The sequence below is a fragment of the Nothoprocta perdicaria genome, unplaced genomic scaffold (assembly GCF_003342845.1).
Source record: "Nothoprocta perdicaria isolate Ctin4 unplaced genomic scaffold, notPer1 scaffold_103, whole genome shotgun sequence".
Taxonomy (NCBI): domain Eukaryota; kingdom Metazoa; phylum Chordata; class Aves; order Tinamiformes; family Tinamidae; genus Nothoprocta; species Nothoprocta perdicaria.
The window spans coordinates 466,196-485,839 of record NW_020454128.1 but is presented as its reverse complement, the minus strand read 5'-3'; the positions used below and the strand labels follow the sequence as shown (position 1 = coordinate 485,839).

The 19,644-nt window shown below is 61.7% G+C and overlaps 3 protein-coding genes across 3 annotated transcripts; all 3 read left to right on the top strand.

Annotated features, from left to right (window-relative positions):
• The first annotated feature begins 3,700 nt into the window (after positions 1-3,700).
• Positions 3,701-11,617, top strand: TGFA (transforming growth factor alpha). The gene is made up of 6 exons (XM_026042236.1): positions 3,701-3,786; positions 8,619-8,672; positions 10,491-10,608; positions 10,774-10,923; positions 11,425-11,534; positions 11,610-11,617. Exons 1-6 carry the CDS (start codon positions 3,753-3,755, stop codon positions 11,615-11,617), a joined length of 474 nt encoding a protein of 157 aa, XP_025898021.1. The 5' UTR covers positions 3,701-3,752.
• A 4,243-nt stretch (positions 11,618-15,860) lies between these two features.
• On the top strand, positions 15,861-17,004 carry FAM136A (family with sequence similarity 136 member A). The gene is made up of 3 exons (XM_026043043.1): positions 15,861-15,947; positions 16,594-16,734; positions 16,816-17,004. Exons 1-3 carry the CDS (start codon positions 15,861-15,863, stop codon positions 17,002-17,004), a joined length of 417 nt encoding a protein of 138 aa, XP_025898828.1.
• Positions 17,005-18,147: 1,143 nt separating this feature from the next.
• On the top strand, positions 18,148-19,512 carry SNRPG (small nuclear ribonucleoprotein polypeptide G). The gene is made up of 4 exons (XM_026043057.1): positions 18,148-18,236; positions 18,421-18,443; positions 18,822-18,946; positions 19,294-19,512. The coding sequence occupies exons 1-4, from the start codon at positions 18,205-18,207 to the stop codon at positions 19,342-19,344; spliced, it is 231 nt and encodes a 76-aa protein (XP_025898842.1). The 5' UTR covers positions 18,148-18,204; the 3' UTR covers positions 19,345-19,512.
• Positions 19,513-19,644: the final 132 nt, after the last annotated feature.

Here is a 19,644-nt window from a genome sequence, read left to right as displayed (position 1 = left end):
GCCCTGTGTATATAAATATATAGGTGGATATCTGCACACACATGTCTATAGGGGAGCTGGGTGATGCAGCGGGCCAAGGGGCTGGAGCTGCAGGGATGTGTCCCAGGCTCGCAGGGATGTGTCCCAGGCTCGCAGGGAGCCAGGGCTCTCCGGCTTTGCAGGGCACAAGCGCCAGTGGAGCAGCAAGTTAGCGGCTGAGCTCTGGCAAAACGTTCAGCTTCTCCCAAAGCCATACGTTAGGAAAATAAACAGGGCGACGGCTCCCGGCTCCACTGGCTGCTGCAGCCGGATTGATCTTTGCTCAAAGTGGAGGCCAAAAACATCTTGTCGGCTACAATTTGGTTTTGTGGGAGAAATTGGGGAAGGGGGAAAGGGCAGAGATTCAGGTTTTTGCTTTTCCTGATTTTCACATTCGTCATCCAAAACAAACACGTGGCCAGCGTCTTTTATCCTGGACACAAGCACAYAAACCCCTTGTTAATGCTGCTGCTGGACAGTGTAGAGCTGGGCTTGCCTTCCCTTTCAGCCACCGGGTCGCTGTGTTTTGAGGAGACATTAAAGGAATCTCTTGTCATGGAAATCAAGGTGCCATTCGGCCTTGGGAGTGGTGGCTCYGAACGGTGAAATTCGCTTTTTTGCCATGAACCAGCCCCATATTCCACAGGCATCCCAGGGCCTCGAGTGAGTCTTAAGTGCTCCTTGCTTGAGGCAAAGCAAGATCTGCCTCCCAATTTCAGTTAACTTTTGGAAGGTTAAAAATAAAATAATTAATCAAAGCTAAACCCCTGAACAAGCACAAAGAGCTATTTGCAAARAAAGTAAGTCCCAGCTTCTAGCACTAGTTGTTTGCTCCCAATAATGCGAAGGAATTATTAAATAATTATTTTAGTGGTGTTAAAACAGTGGGAATGCTATGGAAGTTTTGACCCGTGTTCAAGCTTGGAGCGGATGATGGGCAACGTGGCAAGATGCCACCACCACCACCTCGTCTCCTGGGTGCACAAGTGTTAAAACCATACTGTTTTCCGAAGGTATTTGGGGGAATCATTTGGAAACAGGGCAGGGGATTAACCTTTTCTCCCCTCCTTTTTGACCAGAACGGAGCCCTGCTGCAGCCGTGCAGCTCTGCCTGAGACGGGCGCGCTCAGCGGGGCAGCGCCGCGCCGAGGCCGCTTCTCTCTCGCAGGRCAGCTCCAGGGCTGCCGATGAAAGGTCCTGCACGGACGGCTTTCCAGGACTCCCGAGCGGCTCCCAGTTCCGCCCGGGTTACTGTCCCAGTCCAYCTGGCTGCTCTTCCTTCATCCGGTCTTCCTCCTGGGCCCCCCACCCTCGGCCGGCTGGGTTCAGCTGCCCTGATTCACTCGGGATTGCTCCAATTCCCGGTTCTGTCGAGGCAGCAGCTGCTTCCACGAGTGATTCACGGCAGGAGTGGGAGGATTATTACAAATGAGGAAGCCTCTATTTACAAATAAATACCCCAGCCCTCAGCAGGTGGGAGGGCAAAAAGGTGATGGAGAAGTGGAATATGCTGGGCCCTGTGCTGAMGCTGGGGTCACCTTGCTGATTTTCCTGTGGTTCCTTCCAGACGGTTGTGRGAAAGTGAATCCGCTGCTGCTGGAAAGGGGCTTCCCTGACCTGCGTGGGAGCGCACTGGCTTCCGTGGGGATATTTGTTATGGTTAATGGGTGCTCTTGGCAGCAGGAGGGAACGTGGCGGGCTTGGTGCTGGCCACTTTTCCCATCGGGAAGCACCGAGCCTTGCGTGCAGAAGGGGTAAGCGAGGGGGAGTTGCGTACCTGGGGGCTGGCAATGGCCCTTCCAGCAGGGGCTCCCAGTCCCGCACCCACCCACCCATGAGCTGCGGGTCCCCTGCAGCAGCGAGCGCGGGCTCAGGCGGGCGATCAAGCACCAAGCAGGTGGAGAAGGTGGCTCCGGGCTGCCACAGCGCTGGGGGCAGCACCGCGGGTCCTCTGCTTGGACCGCAGAGCCCAGGGGGGCCAAAACCCCACACAAATCCAAGGAGCGGGAGGGCAGCCTCCCGAGCCACAAAGGAGGAAGTGGCACCGTTCGGAGGCTGAGGCTGGACCCGCTATGGGGGCTGTGAGTGTTGCAGGAGATGCTCTTACCAGTCATTCAYCGCTGACTTTTTCCGCAGTTATTTTGAATCAGCCCTGGGGATAACACAGAAATGTCCTGCCTCGCGTGGGCTTCCCAAGCAGGGCACTGTTACATTCCCAGCAAGTCCCCCCACGCTGCAGGAATTCTGCCCTCGGCCCTACCCTGAGCTTCCAGGTGGCCTTCGCAGCAGCTCGGTCCCATTGATTTCGCGATGACAAAGGCGTGGATCACCCAGGTGAGATCTGCATCGGCGAGGAAGGGGCGTAGGCGCCCGGCCAGCAGCAGATGAAAGAACGCACTTGTGGTTAGTGAAGCAATCYGGGAGCTGGAGCTCCGTGATGCATGCAGATACACGGAGGGAAGGGCTGCTCCCTGCCTTCCTCCCGGCCCTTCACCTCCTACAAACAAACCACAGCCCGGATGGAAACGCAAGAACTTGCAAGGCATGCTATTGTGTGGGGCTTTGCCGAGGAATCCGAGCTGGAAGCCCTGCGAGCAGAGACCAATGATAACATTAAGTTAACGCTGGTTTCCTAAACCCAGGCTGGCACCGAGCTCGGTGTGGGTGTGCGGTGGGTCTCACGATGACTCRCGGAGCAGGTATTGCCCCTCCTTGCCGCACAAGTGACATCTTATTCTGCTGTATCACAACCTGAAGGCGGCAGTTCAGCAGCAACCTGTGCAGGGGTCCCAGGAGCTGGTCCCAGTGCTGCTTGTCGCCCTGATGGTGTCTGTCGCCCTGACAGTGTCTGTTGCCCTGATGATACCTGTTGCCCTGATGATACCTGTTGCCCTGACCTCGGACGCTGTGACTGTCCCCATTCCCAGAGGTGACACGGGGTGGCCGAGCACACGGCCCGCCCCAGGGAGCTGGAAGCAGGAGGCCACGCATCTTGGCCGCCCGCGCTCCCCATATAGGTGCCCGTGCCCCACACCGAAGCCCTCTGCAAAGCCCGTGCGGGCAGCGGGGAACGAAACTCCGCTGGGAGATGGCAGAGCCCAAAGACAAGTGGGCACAGAGTGGGGTCACAGTGGGGGGCAGCAGAGGGTAAAACTGGGAATAAGCCAGCGCCACAGCTGGGACAAACTGGGAACTCAAACAAACTGTTTGAGGGCACAAACAGGGAAATGAGTGAGGACTCTTGGGGGTGCAATGGGGAAATGAGTGGAGTCTTGCAGGGATGCAAGGGGGGACATGAGGGGCACTCCTGGGGATGCAACGGGGACACAAGTGGGGGCTCGCAAGGATGTGCTGGGAACATGAGTGGGCTTCTCACAGATGCACTGGGGACTTGAGAGGGGCTCCCAGGGGTGCAAGAGGGGACACGAGCGGAGCTCACGAGGACATATTGGAGGACATGAGTGGGGACTCATAGRGATGTAAAGGGGACCCACGCGTGGGCCCGCAGGGATGCAGGGGGGCACGAGCGGGGGCTCCCGCTCACGCAGCGGGGGACGCGGGCGGGCGGGCAGCGGCGCCGCGGGCCGGGCGCCCCGCTCCGCTCCGCGCCGCGCCGCGGGCTCCGCCCCGGGGCCGCAGTGGCTGGCGGAGAGTCCGCGCCCATTTCCGCCGCGGCGGAGCCCGGCCCCTCGCGCGGCTGCCGGGCGCGGGGCTCCGCCAGCCGCAGCTCCACCATGCCGGGCGAGGCGGCCGCCGTGCTGGCCCTGGGTACGTACCGGCACCGTCGCGCCGCGCTCGCGGGACGCGCGCCCCGATTCCCCGCGGCGGCTCCGCGGGAGCTCCCGGCGCTCCGCGTCCCGCTGCCGCCGGGGGGCGGCTCGGGGTGCCCCGGAGCCGCCGCAGCCCTCGCTCGCAGCCCCCGAGCCCAKCACGGGCGCCGCTGGCAACCCTGTGCCTGCCGCGTTGCTCGACAGCGCCCGGCGGCTCCCACCCCGCAGCGCTGAAACCCTCGTAGATATTTTCCTTTGGGAGCCTAGTGCTTGCCGCGGGAGACCCTCAATGCCGGGGGAGCTGCCTCAGCTTCTGCTCTGCTAATTTTATGAATCAGTCGGGGCTGCCGCTTCTGAAGCCCTGCAGACGTTTGGCTTGGGTCCCCGCCGTGGCAGTTTGCTTCTCCGCCTCCTGCTCGTGGGAATGCTCTGTGGCGCGGACTTGCGAAGCAGGGCTGCTGGTGGGATGAGCCTCTCAGGCTCTTAATTTCTTCTGGGATACACTTAATTAGCGGGAGGATATTGCCTGATTTGCAATTAAAAGGCTCTTCAGTTCATAGGCTCACGAGCAGTTCATAGGCTGCTCTAGGCGGGAGATGGGGGAGASGCAGAGGAACTGTGAACAAAAAGACCTAAAAGCAGTGCCTTAAGGCTGGACCCAGCTCGCGTGGTGAGACTGGATCCCTGTATATCCCGAGAGCCTTGAGGGCTGGCAGAAGCCGGGTAGGCTTTGAAGAGGAGAGGCTTTGCCAGGTGCAGCCGCTCAGGTGCGCGGTGCAGGTGCGCGGTGCTGCAGCGCAGCGAAGCCTCCGGCCGGGGCAGCGCGGCCGCGCGTCGGGCAGGGCAGGAGAGCCCCGGCCGGGCTCCGCACCAGCGCAAGGGCTTTGACAGCCGCCTCTGCCCGGCCGTGTGCGGCTTGAYGCAGGACTAGTGTGGAGAGCTCTGTGAACTGCACCTTGTTTTGCTTTCACGGCCGCTTCCAAGMAGGAGCGTGAGGTTTTTGGCCTGTTGTGCCCAGAGGCCCAACCTAGGGAGGGGAAGGTTGTGCGTGCGCATGGGCGCGCACCTGGCCCTGAGGACTCGCCAGTTGTTACTGCTTTCCTCTTAAACCTCAGCGACTCTGTGGTCGATTTGGGGTCAGGGAAATGCAAAGCAAACCAAACGGTGGCTCAAATAAGTGAGGCCCTTCAGAGCACTTGGCTCAGGAAAGCAACTGGTCTTGGCCCCGTTCCACTGCACTGGGCTGGGAGCCTTTGTGGGCTGGGTGGCCTCTGTGGGCTTGCAGCCCCTGTCCTGGGGCGCTGAGCTCTGCACTCGCTCGCAGCTCTGGATGCTGCTGCACAGACCCCAGCAGAGGGGCCRGTCACGACTTCTACACCTGCAGCTCCCCATCGCCTTGGCCTCTCCTCCTCGTGCAGCACCCAGCTCTGCCTGGTTGTACATGAGGGGCTGTCTGGCTCCTGTCGGCCTCGAGCCCGGGTTTTGTTTAGGTCTCTGCAGCGTCTCAGACATTGGATCTTGAGACGAGACTTCTGCAAACCATCTCCAAACAATAGATTGGAGCATTGGCCTAAAATAACAAGGGAAGCAGGAGCCTCCTCCCACTCGCCCTTCTCCCGTGCTATATATATGCACCTGGTGGCTGTGAAGGGCTAATCTCCAGAGCCAAGGGGAAAATATGAGCCGAGCTGATTAGGAGGGAAAACTTGARGCAGGAAACAAACCCCAATGATAGCCAGGAGCTCCTCGAGAATAACTTTGTTAGTCACCGGAGAAGCCATGCTGGTCCTGGTATGGATGCAGGATGTGCAGGGAGACGGCACCAAGCGATAGAGCAGCAGCGTGAGTGATGGGACTAGAGGCCGGGAGCCGGGCAGCCCGTCTAGGACCCGGGCAGGCTGCGGAAGGGAGAAACCCAGGGCCGACAGCGCAGAGCGAGGCGGGAGGCTGAGGCGCTGGGAGCGCGAGCGGCTCCTGCAGCGGCAGAGCCCGTTCTGGCCGGGGCGTCTCCATTGGCAGTGGAGGACAGGCAGGGTCTGCAGCGGAGGCTTCCCCGGTGTATTTGAGGCAAAGCGGAGATGCCAAGTGCGTTTCTGCCCCCTTGCCATTTGGGGGCTCTCAAGTCAGGGTGGGGTTGGCAGCTGCGCAGGGCACTTGGCTCTCCTGGACATGTCGGGGATGGCACCGGGGAACAACAYGCAGGGAGTCCCCGCTGGCCAGGCAGGGGAAATCACCAGGGATTAGAGGGGTGTTTCTTGCACGGGTGCAGCCCTAAGCCCACGTCATGGATGCAAAATCATCGCCAACTGGGAAGCCAGAGGTGACGCAGAGGTAGGTGGAGTAGTCGTGAGGGCCAAGGTGATCTCATGGGGTGAGCTCGACTGCTTTCTTAGCTGGCCACGTTCAAACAAGTATCTCGGCCGTGACCGAGTGGCACGCGATCCCCGTCGGCCCCGACACCGTCTCCGCGGAGCCGGCCGGGTGGAAGCGGCGTCCGAGCGCCCTCGGTGCCCRTTGCAGGAGCTGTGGCGCGAGCGGTGGGTGGCACGGCGCCGAGCCAGGGCAGCCCGGCTTGGCAAGGCGAGAAGGCAGCCGAGAGGGGCACATCCACCTGCCAGTAACTTTCCCTGGGGAGAAGGTCCAGGGAGCAGGCAGGATCTGTGGTGCAGCGAGTCGCGGCCTCGAGCAGGGAGAATTCCCGTGCTTTTCCCCTGGTGCAAGCAAGGCCGCCGGCCGCGCTGCGTCCCGCTGCTTGTTGTCTTCAGCTCCAGGCTGCTCGCGCGGCCGCATCAAAGCGCCGCCAGTAACTGGGTCAAACGTGTGGCCGGGGCCGCGGCCGGGGAGATCTGCTGGCCCCATCTGCCTTGCCGCGCTGGGATCGATGCGTCCAGCGCAGCCCTCTGGCGTGCGTGGGCTTCCCCCGCCCGGCCACGGGCTTCCCCCGCGGGAGCTGTCGGTCGTTTCGGCACCGGGGCTCGTGCCGGGGGCCGGCGCGTGGCGGGAGCGCTCGTGGTGCTGCCGGGCGGCGATTCCCGCGGGACGTATCCCACACGGCCGGGCACGCCGCTTCCCCTCTCTGAAGTCACTCTCGGAGATGAGGCGGCGCGGAGCCAGACGTAAGCCAGAAGTCCTGACTTCAGCTCCTGGCCGGCAGCCCAAGCTCGCTCCCTGCTCCTGCACTGGAACTCGCCTTCGTCCGGGGGGACCGGCTTTGGAGCCCACCTTTGCTGGCAGTTAGGTCTTCCCATGGGCGCTCCTTTGCTTCGTGCTTGCCTGTTGCATGCATGACTTCCGCCAGGCCAGGGGATTCTGTTAGGGGGTTGACAGACCCCCTCAAAACACATTTTAACACGTTCCCTGTTCTTGAAATCCAGTCCCTTTGGACAACTGGAAGGCCCATGTGGGACCCTCCACATCAGGTAGCAGCGGGACACGGGGACTGCAGGGCTGTTGGGTCTGGAGGCTGCTGAGGAGGAAGGAGATGTTATAAGACCACAGCACATTTGCAATGCTGTTTGCATCCAAGTGTGGTTTGGATGCTTCAGTTTGCAAAAAGAAAAGCACGTGCTGGGTTAAACTAGTCCATGCAGAAATCTCGAGCATCAGAGCCTGGGTCAACCCTGCTGCGTCGGTGGTCAGGCGGAGCCACTTGTGGACTGTGGATTTTCCTCTGCTTTCTGCATGAGGTATTGCTGCTTTATTTAAGTAATCTTGGTGCTGTCAATTTGTCAGAGAGTAGATACGGGTAGGGCAGAGCTCTGAGGAGCTCTGGCCGGGAAACATCTGCACTGGTGTAATGGAAAGGACGTCGCGTCCCCGCCGGCTCCGTGCTGGAAGGTGGCTCCGCGTGGGGGGCTGCCAGATGCACGTGCAATTCCCGTAAAGCTGTGCGGGAAAAGCCGTGTGCTCTGGTAAGGTGCGGTGCCTGTGGGTTTGACATGGCTGAGCTCTGGGACAGTCAACTCTTGGTGTTTGCTGACGAGATTTGGGATGGGACGTGTGGAGAGGAGCAGCATCCTTGGGCTGTTGGCAGCGTGAATGCGGTCGTGCTGAAGGGTGGTGGCTTTGGTTCAGCAAACTCGTGGCACACTCCGTCCCGCACAGGGGCCGGCAGGAAATCGGAGCTGGGATGACCTGGGATCTGTGGGAACTGTGTGCGTTTATGCAGCTGGGCTGACTATGAATTGCAGAGAGCGTGAAGGTGACGTCCCAAACACAGCCGTGTGGCAGCACGGCCAGCTAGACGTCCATCTGCCACTCAACTCAGCGTGCTGCCTTGCAGGAGCTTTTTGGGGTCTTTGGTGCTTCCTTTGGGAACCTAGGAACCTGGATAAACCCTGTTTTAGGGTCTTATTTGTTGTGCGCAGTGATTATAGGAAATCTTTTTTTTTTTTTTTTTTTTTGTCTACTTACGTTCACCACAGACATGCATTGTAGGCTGCTGTGAAGCACAGCAACTTGCGTATTTCCCATGTCAACTGAAGGCTGCTTTTGCTCTCCGTTCCAGTTCTAAACGCTAGGACATTTAACGGGACACTTATCCTCCTATAAACCTTTTGCAATCTTTTTTTTTTTTTTTTTTTTGTCTACTTACGTTCACCACAGACATGCATTGTAGGCTGCTGTGAAGCACAGCAACTTGCGTATTTCCCATGTCAACTGAAGGCTGCTTTTGCTCTCCGTTCCAGTTCTAAACGCTAGGACATTTAACGGGACACTTATCCTCCTATAAACCTTTTGCAAGCTCTCATTTCTCCCAGCCTTGCCTAGAAGCAGACGAGCCTCCAGCGTGGGTCTGCGCTCTGACCCGCCTCTCGCATGTCTCCGCAGGCGTCTTCGTAGCTGTGTGCCATGCCCTGGAGAACACGACGGCGGCGCTGAGCGGTGAGTTGCCCATCGCGCCCTGCTCACGGCCCTCCCGCCCTGCAGACCTGTTCCTTGTTGATCTAAAAAGCACCCGCCATCGATCGGCTCCGTGCTGGTGGAGCGTGAAATGCCGGGCCGGGCGGGAAGCCGCTTATTTGCTTGTCGTTCCCGGTGCGGAAAATGAGAAAACCGCCCGGGCGGGCGGTGCGAGAGCCGCAGCCCGTCGCCCCCGTTGCGGTATGCCGCCTGCGTGCTGGGGCGCTGCGGGGAGCCGGCACCGCGAGCGCTGGCACGTCGGCCGCCTGGGCTCTCGGGTTTGCCCGAACGCCTCGCCGGGCTTCCAATCCAAGCGGGTTTCTGAGYGGCCGATTCATCCGTCCGCAGCACGAAGGCTCGGGGGGCTGCGGGGCGGCCGGGCTGCCGGCTTCCCTGTCTCAAACGGCCCGTTTGTTCCCTGGCTCCTTGGCCGCGGCGGGAGTTGGCAGTGGGATAGGAGAGTTTTCATGGGCAGAGCGGCTCGGGGGTGGCAGGATGCCCGGGAGGAAGCCAGGAACGTGAGGAAAGGTCGAAAAGACGAGCAGGAGCGGGGAGCCGGGGCAGCTCGTGGCCCCACTGGCACGGAGCTGGGGCCAGCGTGGCTCCTCACGGGCGGGAGCTCCCTTTGCAGGGAAATTGCATGCGGAATGGTCCCTTTCCCATGGGGAAGGGGCCAGGGGGTGGTCTCCGCCTCACTGCAGGCAGAGCAGCCGCTGCCTCGCAGCGCACGGCACTTTGCTCGGGAGCCGGGAAAGGAGCCGCAGTTTTGCTGSCAGCGCTCGGCACGCCGGGGGCCGCGGGAGCGGAAGGAGCCGCGGGGCCGGCGCGGTGCGGGGCGGCCGGCGAGGGCTGCAATGTGGCCCGCAGCTGCGCGCCGAGCCGGGCGGGCGCAGCTCGCGTGCCGAGCCCGGCCGCTGCTCCGGGACACCCCGTGCTCCGCTGCACCGCCGCTCCCGGCGCCCTCCCCGGCCGGTGGCGAGCACATGCCCGGGAGGACTTTTTGGGGGCTGAGTCGCTCCCGCTCCGGAAGCCGGTTGGGAAAGCGGCTGTGGACGGTGAGGCCAGCGCCAGTGCAACACGTGCCGGCTGCGCCRGAGCCCGGCCGGGAGATGGGGAGTCTGTGGGAGGATGCGGAAAGCCCACCCAGGCTGCAGGCGGAGCGGGGGCTTGTGTCCTGCCCGGAGCAAGGCTCAGCCAGGAACACCGCTCGTGCCGGCAGCYTATCCTGCCGGGCTTTCCCTCCTGCAGCATCGGGGCCGCTGGAACCGAAGCGGGTCTCCCCGCAGTGCCACGCGGGCACTTGCACGYGCTGCTCTTGCATCGCCCAGCTGAGACCCGGAAGCATTATCAAAACGTGGCTTTAATTACCCCGGGCTGCCATAAATTCCGGGAGGCAGGAACTTGAGGTGGCTTTGAAACGACAGCGATCGGATGTGCTTTATGCGAGGGCTTAATCCAAAAGCAGGATATTTGTTTTCCGTGTCTGCCGGGGGAGGATAATTTGAAACAGCGCGGGCTGTAATGCAAACCAGTGGCGCGCGAGCCGGGCGCTTGCCGCGCTGGGAGCCGCTCRGCCCTGCTGCCGGGCCCGCCACGACGGGCTCTGCACGCACCAGATGCCACTTAACTCTCTCCTCCCCCAGGAAGGATTTCCAGCTTTAAGCTCTTTAGCACATTCCTCCGGGGCTGGCCCGGCTTTGCTCGCGAGCGGGTTCCCAGATGCCCCGCGCCGGCTCTGCTAAGTGCTCCCAGCTGCTCGGCTGGGAGATGCATCCGTCTGTCCTTCTGTCCCTGCTGCAGGTCCCCCGGTGGCAGCGGCCGTGCGATCCCACTTTAACGACTGCCCRGACTCTCACAGCCAGTTCTGCTTCCACGGCACCTGCAGGTTTTTGATCCAGGAGGACAAGCCAGCGTGCATGTGAGTGGGGCCCGGCACCTTGGCCAAAGGCTCGCGATCCGGAGGGCCTTTTTCAGGGTGCTTTGTGTCTCCTGCGGAGCATCCCGTGGGAGTTTCCATCAAAAGAGGAACTGCATCCCGCTCCCCTTGCAGCTCCGCGTTATTCCCTCCTTGCTGCCCTTGCAGATGCCACTCGGGCTACGTGGGGACGCGCTGCGAGCACGCCGACCTGCTGGCCGTGGTGGCCGCCAACCAGAAGAAGCAGACCATCACGGCCTTGGTGGTGGTGTCGGTGGTGGCCTCGGCCGTGCTCATTGCGGTGTGTGTGCTCATACAGTAAGTACGGGCGGCAGCTCGCCGAGCGGGTCCCCCCACGTAGACCTGGCGCGGGGCTGGCATCTCCCCCGGGAGGTGCCTCTGGCCCTCATGGAGCCCTTATTTGGGGCTGCAAAGGGCTGGGCGGGGTGCGCGCCGCCTTATCTGCGGTGCCTTATCTCCGCAGATGAGCGGATACGCTTCCCCGGGAAGCTTTCTTCTCCAGGAGAAGCCTGCTCGCCTTGATGCCCATCTCGGCTGGGCGCGAGCYGGAGGCGACTCCGGGGGCTGGTTCCCAGATCCCTCCCCGAGCGTGGGCTCAGCCCCGAGATGTCCCCTTCCCGGGATGGGCAAGGGCRGAGCAGAGGGGCGATGGCCCCGGGTCCCATCTCGCTTATACCATCGCCGGCACGTGCGGCGCCTCCCGCATCCCCTGCGCGTCCCGGTTGCCCYGGATCCCCTCCTGCATCCCGTGCGCCGGAGCGGGACGCGCTCCCTGACGGCCTGCCGCTTGCCCCGCAGCTGCTGCCGGCTCCGGAAGCCGTGCGAGTGGTGCCGCGCGGCGCCGGGCCGCCACGACAAGCCCGGCGGGCTCCTCAAGGGCGGCGCGTCCTGCTGCCACGCCGAGACAGGTAGGAGCAGCGCGGCCGCGCGCCGCCCGGCACCGCGGCTCCCCGGGATAACCGCGCTCCTCTGCTTCCCCGCAGCGGTGTGACGGGAGCCAGCTCTGCCAGTGGCCACGATGGATCTGCTCCCGCGTTGAGCCCGGACCAGCACAGCTCCTTTTTTTTTCTCTTTTCCCTTGTCTTTCCTTTGCATCGCTCCGTGATGCTCCAGTTCCCATTTCCTCCGGTGCTCCAGGCTTTTTCCTGGGCGCCGGCTGGGGAGAAGCACCACCAGCTTGGAATGGGGGTGCCAGTTTGGAGCCTTCCCGGTTAACGCTCGGGTGCTATGGATAAGAGAACGGGTTCCAGGCACCACAGCAGCTCTCCAAGCACCACCCAGCTCCCAGCTTTGCCACCCGCTCATCCCCAGCCATCGGAATTCCGACTTGTGTGTCTTACCCTGTCCCCTCGAGCAAGGAGCTGGCGTCACCCAGGATGGCTGCGGTTCCCTCTTGCATCTCWCCCCCGGCACCTCCCTGGATCTACGGAAAACAGCATCTCTCTGCCGTGGGGTTTCCCTCTGATGCTTGGATTTCCTTCTTTTTAACCAAAACCAAAAAGGCATGAGGAGAAGCCAAGCACGCCAGCGCACGAGTTGACGCGGGTGACGGGGCCGTCGCGCGCGGCAGAGCGAAGCCCGGRACGCCGCAGGGATCCCACGAGCACCGGGGACAAATGTGATCTTTTATTAATGACAAAATGAACCTTTAATCCTAGGAAACCTCCTTGAGACGGTGCTCTAACCTCCCGTTGACTTGTTAATCCTTTTCATAGTCTTCATCATAACCAACCTGAAGCTTTTTTTTTTTTGTTTTCTTATTTTGTTCTTTTTTTTTTTAAGTTACTCTAATGTCTTCTGTATATGTTGCACTGAAAGTTAATATTTAATGTTTTAATTTATTTTGTGTGGTTAAATTAATATTGATTTCTATGTTATTGTGATTGGCTGTTCTTTTTTTCTTTATTTTTTTTTCCTAATACCTGAATTATAGTTATTTAAGTGATATAAAGGACACTTTTTCAGAAGGGTGGTTTTGTTGGCATTTTGCTTTGGGAGAAGGGAAGGTGCAGGGGGGCAGGTGGGGCTGTCGACTGGACTGCAGCGCCCCTGGGCAAAACCTCAATGGGAGAACAGGGTGAGGGGTCCCTGCGCTGCGGCCTGCCTGTGTGCACAGCTGGCTCATCACTGGGCACAGCTGGATTATCCCTGGACAGAAGTGCAGGGCCTGGACACAGCTGGATCATGCACAGCTGCAGGGTCTGTGCACAGCTGGATCCTTGCTGGGGATGGCTGGGTGCCTGCAGCCCAGGTGGTGCTTTACCCCAGGGGTTTTGCATCCTCGTGAACACTCCTAGAGCATCCCTTTTGTCTTCTTTGGGCCAAATTTTGCAGAAATAACAGCTGCAAMGTGTCACGTGTGCACAGTGCCCCGCAGGCTGGGCCGGGCCCATGCACGAGGGCAAGCAGGGCCACRAACTGCTCCCGTCTCTGCCCTGCACCGCATCCCGTGCTGCCCGTGTGATAAAGCCCAGGTGTACCCAGCTCGTCACAGCAATAAAGATAACGCGCAAGGAGCGTGGCTTTGCTAAAAATAGGGACTGGGGAGAGCAAATAGGTGCTGGGGGCAGTGCCAGGGTGCTGCGGGAGGCGGGAAGGGAGGAGGGGGCAGCTCTGGCTTGGTGCTGCAGAGCCCATGGCTGCGCCGTGTCCCCGTGTCCGGGTGCACGAGCCTTCCCTCTGCAACCCCTCCCCGCTGCCGTGGCGGCACAAGGCAGCRGGAGGTTGGGCTTTATTTTTCTCCTTTAAAAAAAGCAACCTGTCCTCAAGGGAGGAGTAAAAATAGACAAAAAAATTCCCCAGGGCGAGCGCGTTGTCTGGGGTGGCCCTGGAAATAGCGGCTTGCGCGGCCGGCCCCGGAGCGGGTGGCGTTGCGCGCCGGGCCGCATTCCCCGCGCGTCTGCCCGGTGCCGTCACCGCGCGGCGGCYGGGCCTGCGCCGCCTGCCGTCGGCTGCGTGAACCGGAGCCACGGCCGCGGTGGCGGAGCGGCACGGCGGGCACAGCGCGGGGCTGCTGGTGTGGGCGCTGCAGTGCTGCCCTTGTATGAGGCATGGGCACTGCAGCCTGGAATGGGCAATAATGCATTGTGGCGTGGGCATTGCATGGTGGCACGGGGGTCACAGTGTGGGGCTGCAGGTGTGAGCAGGGTGGTGTGGGTGCTGCAGTGCAGGCGTTGCATTATGCATGGGCATTGCAGCCTGGCATGGGCAATAATGCATTGTGGCGTGGGYATTGCATTAGAGYACGGGCATTGCAGCATGCGATGGGCACTGCATCATGGCCTGGGCACTGCATGGCAGCAGCAGGCAGCCTGCACCATCACAGTGCAGGTACTGCATCCTGGCACACGCGTCACATTGCAGAGTGGGCGTCACATCATCCACATGCGTGACATCTTGGTGAGGGCATCGTGACACGGGTATCACATCTCATGTGGACGTTGCACTGTGGCAGGGTATCACATTGTGTGTGAGCACTGTATGGTGGCATGGGTGCTGCATTGCAACATGCGCATTGCAGCATGGGCATCACATCATTCACAGGCCTGGCATCTTCGTGTGGGCATTGCTTTGCACATGGGCATTTCATCACAGCATGGGCATTGTATTGTGGCACGGATATCAGATTGTGCATGGGCATCACGTTGTGCATAGGTACTGCAGTGCAGCCTAAGCATTGCATCGTGGCACAGCTATCATATTGCACATGGGCATTGCCTCATGGCAYGAGCATCGTGTTCTGCATGGGCACTACATGGTTCACGGGCATGGCATCTTGGTGTGGACACTGTATTGTGGCACAGGCATTGCACTRCACATGGGCATTTCATGGTGGTGTGGGCATCCTCTTGTGGCATGGGCATTGCAGCGTGTGTAGGCATTGCATCACGGTGTGGGCAACGCATCATGGCATGGGCACTGCATCACGCATGGGCATCACATCGTGGCACGGGCACCGTAGCACAGCCATGCTTGGGCAGCCCCACAGTGCAAGTTTGCACCCTGCAAACCCTGCGCGTTGCGGGGTGCAATTGCAGGGCACAATTGCAGGGCACAGCACGTGCCGGGCTGCAGACCTTCCTCCCTGCCCGCAGCGGGGACGCGCTGCAGGCCACGGAGCAAAGGGCGGCAGCGGCAGAGCTGGCAGGGGCCCAGCRCCTCCCCAGTGCCGCTCGTCCCCCCCGGCCGCGCCGTGTTTTCGAGCGGCAGCAATGCAAACAAGGGCGCGGGCGAGCCGCACGTCGCAGCGACCGCGGCCGCCCAGACGTTGCTATTTGCAGGTGTTTGGGGCAGTCTCGCAGATCCCGCGGGAGCGGTGCCGGCGGCGGCGGCTGGCACGTGTCACTGCGGGTCCCGCTCCTGCTGCGGCACCTCTGCATGGCCTGAGCTGCCCCCTCGGGAGCTCAGTCCGGGGGAAGCGGTGGCTGCATCGGCTTGCGCCTTGCACAGTGCCGGAGAGGGGCTGGGAAGGGGCTCGGGATGGCGCCGGGTGTGATATCCTGCCTGAGCCAGGAGCAATGCAAAAGGACCCATTGGATCCCACCTGTGGGATCTCAGTGGATCCAGGATACCAGATCCAGGGCGTGAGATCCCAGCTGACCCAGGGTGTCCCCATGGACCTGGGGTGCAAGATGTCAGCCGATCTGGGGAGCAGCATCCCAGCGGATCTGGAGCACATGATCCGAGCCAGGTTGAGAGAGGCTGCAAAGATCCTAATAGATCCAACGTGCAAGATCATGGCTAAGGCAGGAGCAAAGATCCCAGTGGGTCTGGGATGCAAGATCCCACTGAGCTGGGGCACAAGCAGGTGCAGGATCCCAGCCAGCCTGGGAAGTGACATCCCGGCTGCCAGGCTGCAGGATCCCAACAGATTCGGGTGTGAAATCCCGGTGGATCTGGGGTATGTGATTGTGCTAGATCTGGGATGCAAGATGCCAGCAGATCCAGGGAGCTGCATCYCAGCGGATCTGGAGCGTGTGATCCAAGCCAAGCTGGGAGAGGCTGCAAGATCCCCATGGATCTGAGGTGCAAGATCCCGGCACAACCGGGCTGCGACATCCCGGGGGACACCGGTGGGGAGGGGGACGTGACGCCCCCCACCCGGCGGCCCCGCTGGCCCCGGGGCCGGGGGCGGGCGGCGCTCGGCGCTGGGCGGCCCGGGCGGGCGGCGCTGCGGGCGGGCCGGGCCGGGCCGGGGGCGGTGCTGACCCGGGAAGCGGATGGGCCGGCCGGGCATGGCGGAGGCGGCGCAGGGCCGGGTGCAGGAGGCGGTGGAGAGCATGGTGCAGGGGCTGGAGCGGGAGCGCATCCGCGGCATGCAGGTACGGGCGGACTCTGCGGCCCCGGGGCGCGCTCCSGTAGCCCCGTGCACGCTCGGTGCAAGCCGCGTGCACGCTTGTGCGAGCTCTCTGCAACCCTGTGCGAGCTCCAGCACTCCTGTGCAAGCACGGTGCAAGCTCTGTGCAAACTTGTGCAAGCCTCGTGCTAGCAACATGCATCCCTGTGCATGCTCTGTGCAAGCTGCATGCACCCTTGTATGCGCTTTGTGCGCACTCTGCAAGCTCCATGCCTGCTTGTGCATGCTCTGTGCAAGCATCGTGCACCCCTGTGTCATCTCTGGGCACCCTCGTGCAAGCCCTATACATCCTTGTGCAAACTCTGTGCACGCCTGTGCAAGCTCTGTGCCCACTCCATGTACACTTGTGCAAGCCCTTTTGCAAGCTCCATGCACTCCTATACAAGCTCCATTCACCCCTGCACAAGCCCTGTGCACACTCTGTGCATGCTCTGTGTCAGCACAGCTTGCACACCCAGCATCTTGCAYGTGCAAGCAACCTCTGCAAGCAGCCTGCATGCTCCCTGCATCCCTGTGCCCACCTCGTAGCTGCCCCATGGGCCGCACGGCCCTTGGGCTCCAGGCACGCTCGCCGTGGGGACACGCAGGCTCTGATGGCCCCGTGTCCGCAGGGTGCCATGTTCCGCTGCAGCGCGCAGTGCTGCGAGAACAGCACGGCCTCCATGCAGCAGGTGCAGCAGTGCATTGAGCGGTGCCACGCGCCCCTAGCACAAGCACAAGCCATCGTCACCGGCGAGCTGGAGCACTTCCAGGTGAGGCTGGGCCGGGCAGCAGCGTGCGGGCGGCGAGGGCACCGCGGGCCCCTCACCACCCTGTCCCCCATCCCTGCGCAGGACCGGCTGAGCCGCTGCTCGCTGCACTGCAAGGACAAGGCGCGGGACGCGCTGGAGGCGGGCGGCGGCGAGGCGCGCGTGCGGGCGCAGCTCGACGCCTGCGTGGCCGCGTGCGGCGACGAGCACCTGCGCCTGCTGCCCGCGCTGGCCCGCAAGATGAAGGAGAGCCTGGCYGCCCTGCAGCAGTAGCGGCGGCCGCCGGGCACCGCGGTTATTAAAGGCGAGGTGCAGAGCTGAGCCCTGGCGGTGCCGTGACACGGGGGGCGTGGGTGCTGGAGCGGGGTGCTGGGGTGCTGGCACTCACGGGTGCTGCATGCTCAGGGTGACCCCTGCGTGGGTGCGAGGTGCAAAGGGTGACCTCTGTGCGTGTGTGACGTGCAAGGGGGGAGCCCTGCGTGTGTTTGGGGTGCAGGTGACCTCAGTGTGAGAGCGGACAGTGTGCGGGGCTGCTCCCTGCACCCCCCGGGTGTGCACAGGGTGCAGCAGGGGGGTCCCTGGGAGAGCGCAGGGTGCAGGGGGAGGTCTGTAGGGGTGCAGGGTGTGGGGAGCCCTGTGCGTGTGCACAGCATGGGGAGACCCGTGCATGTGTGCAGGGTGGCTGCAGGGCATGTGCGGAGGGACACTGGTGCGGGCTGGCCCCGGTGCGAGGTGGCCCCGGTGCATGTGCAGGGTGCGGGCTGGCCCCGGCGCGGGCTGGCCCCGGTTCCGGCGCGGGCTGGCCCCGGTGCATGTGCAGGGTGCGGGCTGGCCCCGGTGCATGTGCAGGGTGCGGGCTGGCCCCGGCGCGGGCTGGCCCCGGTGCATGTGCAGGGTGCAGGCTGGCCCCGGTGCGAGGTGGCCCCGGTGCATGTGCAGGGTGCGGGCTGGCCCCGGCGCGGGCTGGCCCCGGTGCATGTGCAGGGTGCGGGCTGGCCCCGGTGCGAGGTGGCCCCGGTGCATGTGCACGGTGCGGGCTGGCCCCGGCGCGGGGTGGCCCCGGTTCCGGCGCGGGGTGGCCCCACGTGCGCGGAGCGCCGGTGCTGCCGCGCGCGGCCGCACGTGGCGCGCCCTCCCCGGCCGCATTGTCCCGGGTATCCGCGCACCGCTCATCTCCAAACCGGTGCCGCCGCCGCCGCCGCCGCCTCCGGGCACCGACGGCCCTCGGACCGCCCTGGRCGGCCGCCCCTTCGCCCACCCCCTCGCAGGCCGCCCCCGGGGGTCCTCGCGCGGCGCTTCGCGACACGCTACGCGCGTCTTTTCGGGGGAATGCGGTAAGGGAGGCGCGGCCGCCATTGGTTGGCGCGATGGCCGGGGAGGGAGGCGGCGCGGTGACGTCAGACGYTGGCGCGGCGACGTCAGACGGCGGCGCGAGCGGCAGAGCGGACGGCGGCCCCGCGCTGAGGAGACGCCATGAGCAAAGCGCACCCGCCCGAGCTCAAGAAGTGCGTACCGGGCGGGCGGGGGCGCGAGGCGCGGCCGGGGCCGGCCTGGCGGCGAGGGGAGGGGAGGGGGCCCGCCCGGGCGACCGTTACTGCCCAAGCGGCGCTTTCCCGGCGTGCCTTGCGGGCGGGGGCGTCATGGCGCCGGCGGGGGCCGCGCTGAGCCGCTGCCCTCGTGTCGTTGCAGGTTCATGGACAAGAAGCTGTCACGTGAGTCCCGGGGGCGGGGGATACGCTAACAACACCGAACTGTGCCAATATGTTACTTTATGCCGTTTATATATAAATATATTTTTATATRTATGTTACTTTATGCCTATGCATTACTTTAATGCCATTTTTTATATCTCAGTCGCTACTTCTAAAGACTTTTAAATGATTTCTGCACTGGATTTCACTGTGCTCTCACTTCCCTTTTAATACAGACTGTTAAGGTGCTGTGYGCTCCATGCTTGTGGCTAAGGGAGAGCAAACCTTTGCTATGGCAGGGTGCACTTAGAAAGCTATTCTCCCCATTCCAAAAAAAAATATCACATCAAATCCTGCAGCCAAGGATCCCACTCTTCACATGCACTGAATTTCTTGTAGTGAAGCTAAATGGTGGCCGGCATGTCCAGGGGATATTGCGAGGGTTTGATCCCTTCATGAACCTCGTCATAGATGAGTGCGTGGAGATGGCATCGGGAGGCCAGCAGAACAACATTGGGATGGTGGTAAGTGCTCGCTTGGGTCATGTGGGCTGAAGCAGGTGAATTAAGGGCACTGTGGCTTTTACCACAGCTATGTGCATTTAAAGGAGCTGAGTTTCAGGCTATAATGTAAACAGAATGTAAACTTTCTATAATGTGAACTGATGTATATGCTCACATTAGTCTRTTATGGTTCTAGTTCATTGCAGTTCACATTCAGCATTGTAGAATTCATATTAACTTCATCTTGTGGGGAGCATTGTGTGCTGTGCAGTCTCCCAGGAAGACAAGTTTGAGTAAGGGCAGGAGGAATCTGTGGTGCTACGGAGCTGATGTTCTTTGTCATGGCTGCTGTGAACTTTTCTTTTTAGGTAATACGAGGAAACAGCATCATTATGTTAGAAGCCTTGGAACGAGTATAGAAAGTGGTGAGACCCCTTAGCGACAGTGTGTGCTACGTGACCCCTGTGCGTGTGCAGCATGTCAGGCTGCAGTGAGACCTAACTCTGCCCTTGGATCTTCTACCAAGTGTACATCTCATCCATGTAAACTTATTTTTTGTTAAATAAATTTTGTAATGATTTAAGTAATTTGGCTGAGTTGTGTCTACCTTTTTATCTACCAGCGCAGCTGGGGTGCTGTAGGTGCTAGCACAGCAGATGGAAARTCTAGAGGGTCTGCTTTCTTCAGGGGGGTGAAAAGTGGAAGCCAAGGGGCTTGTC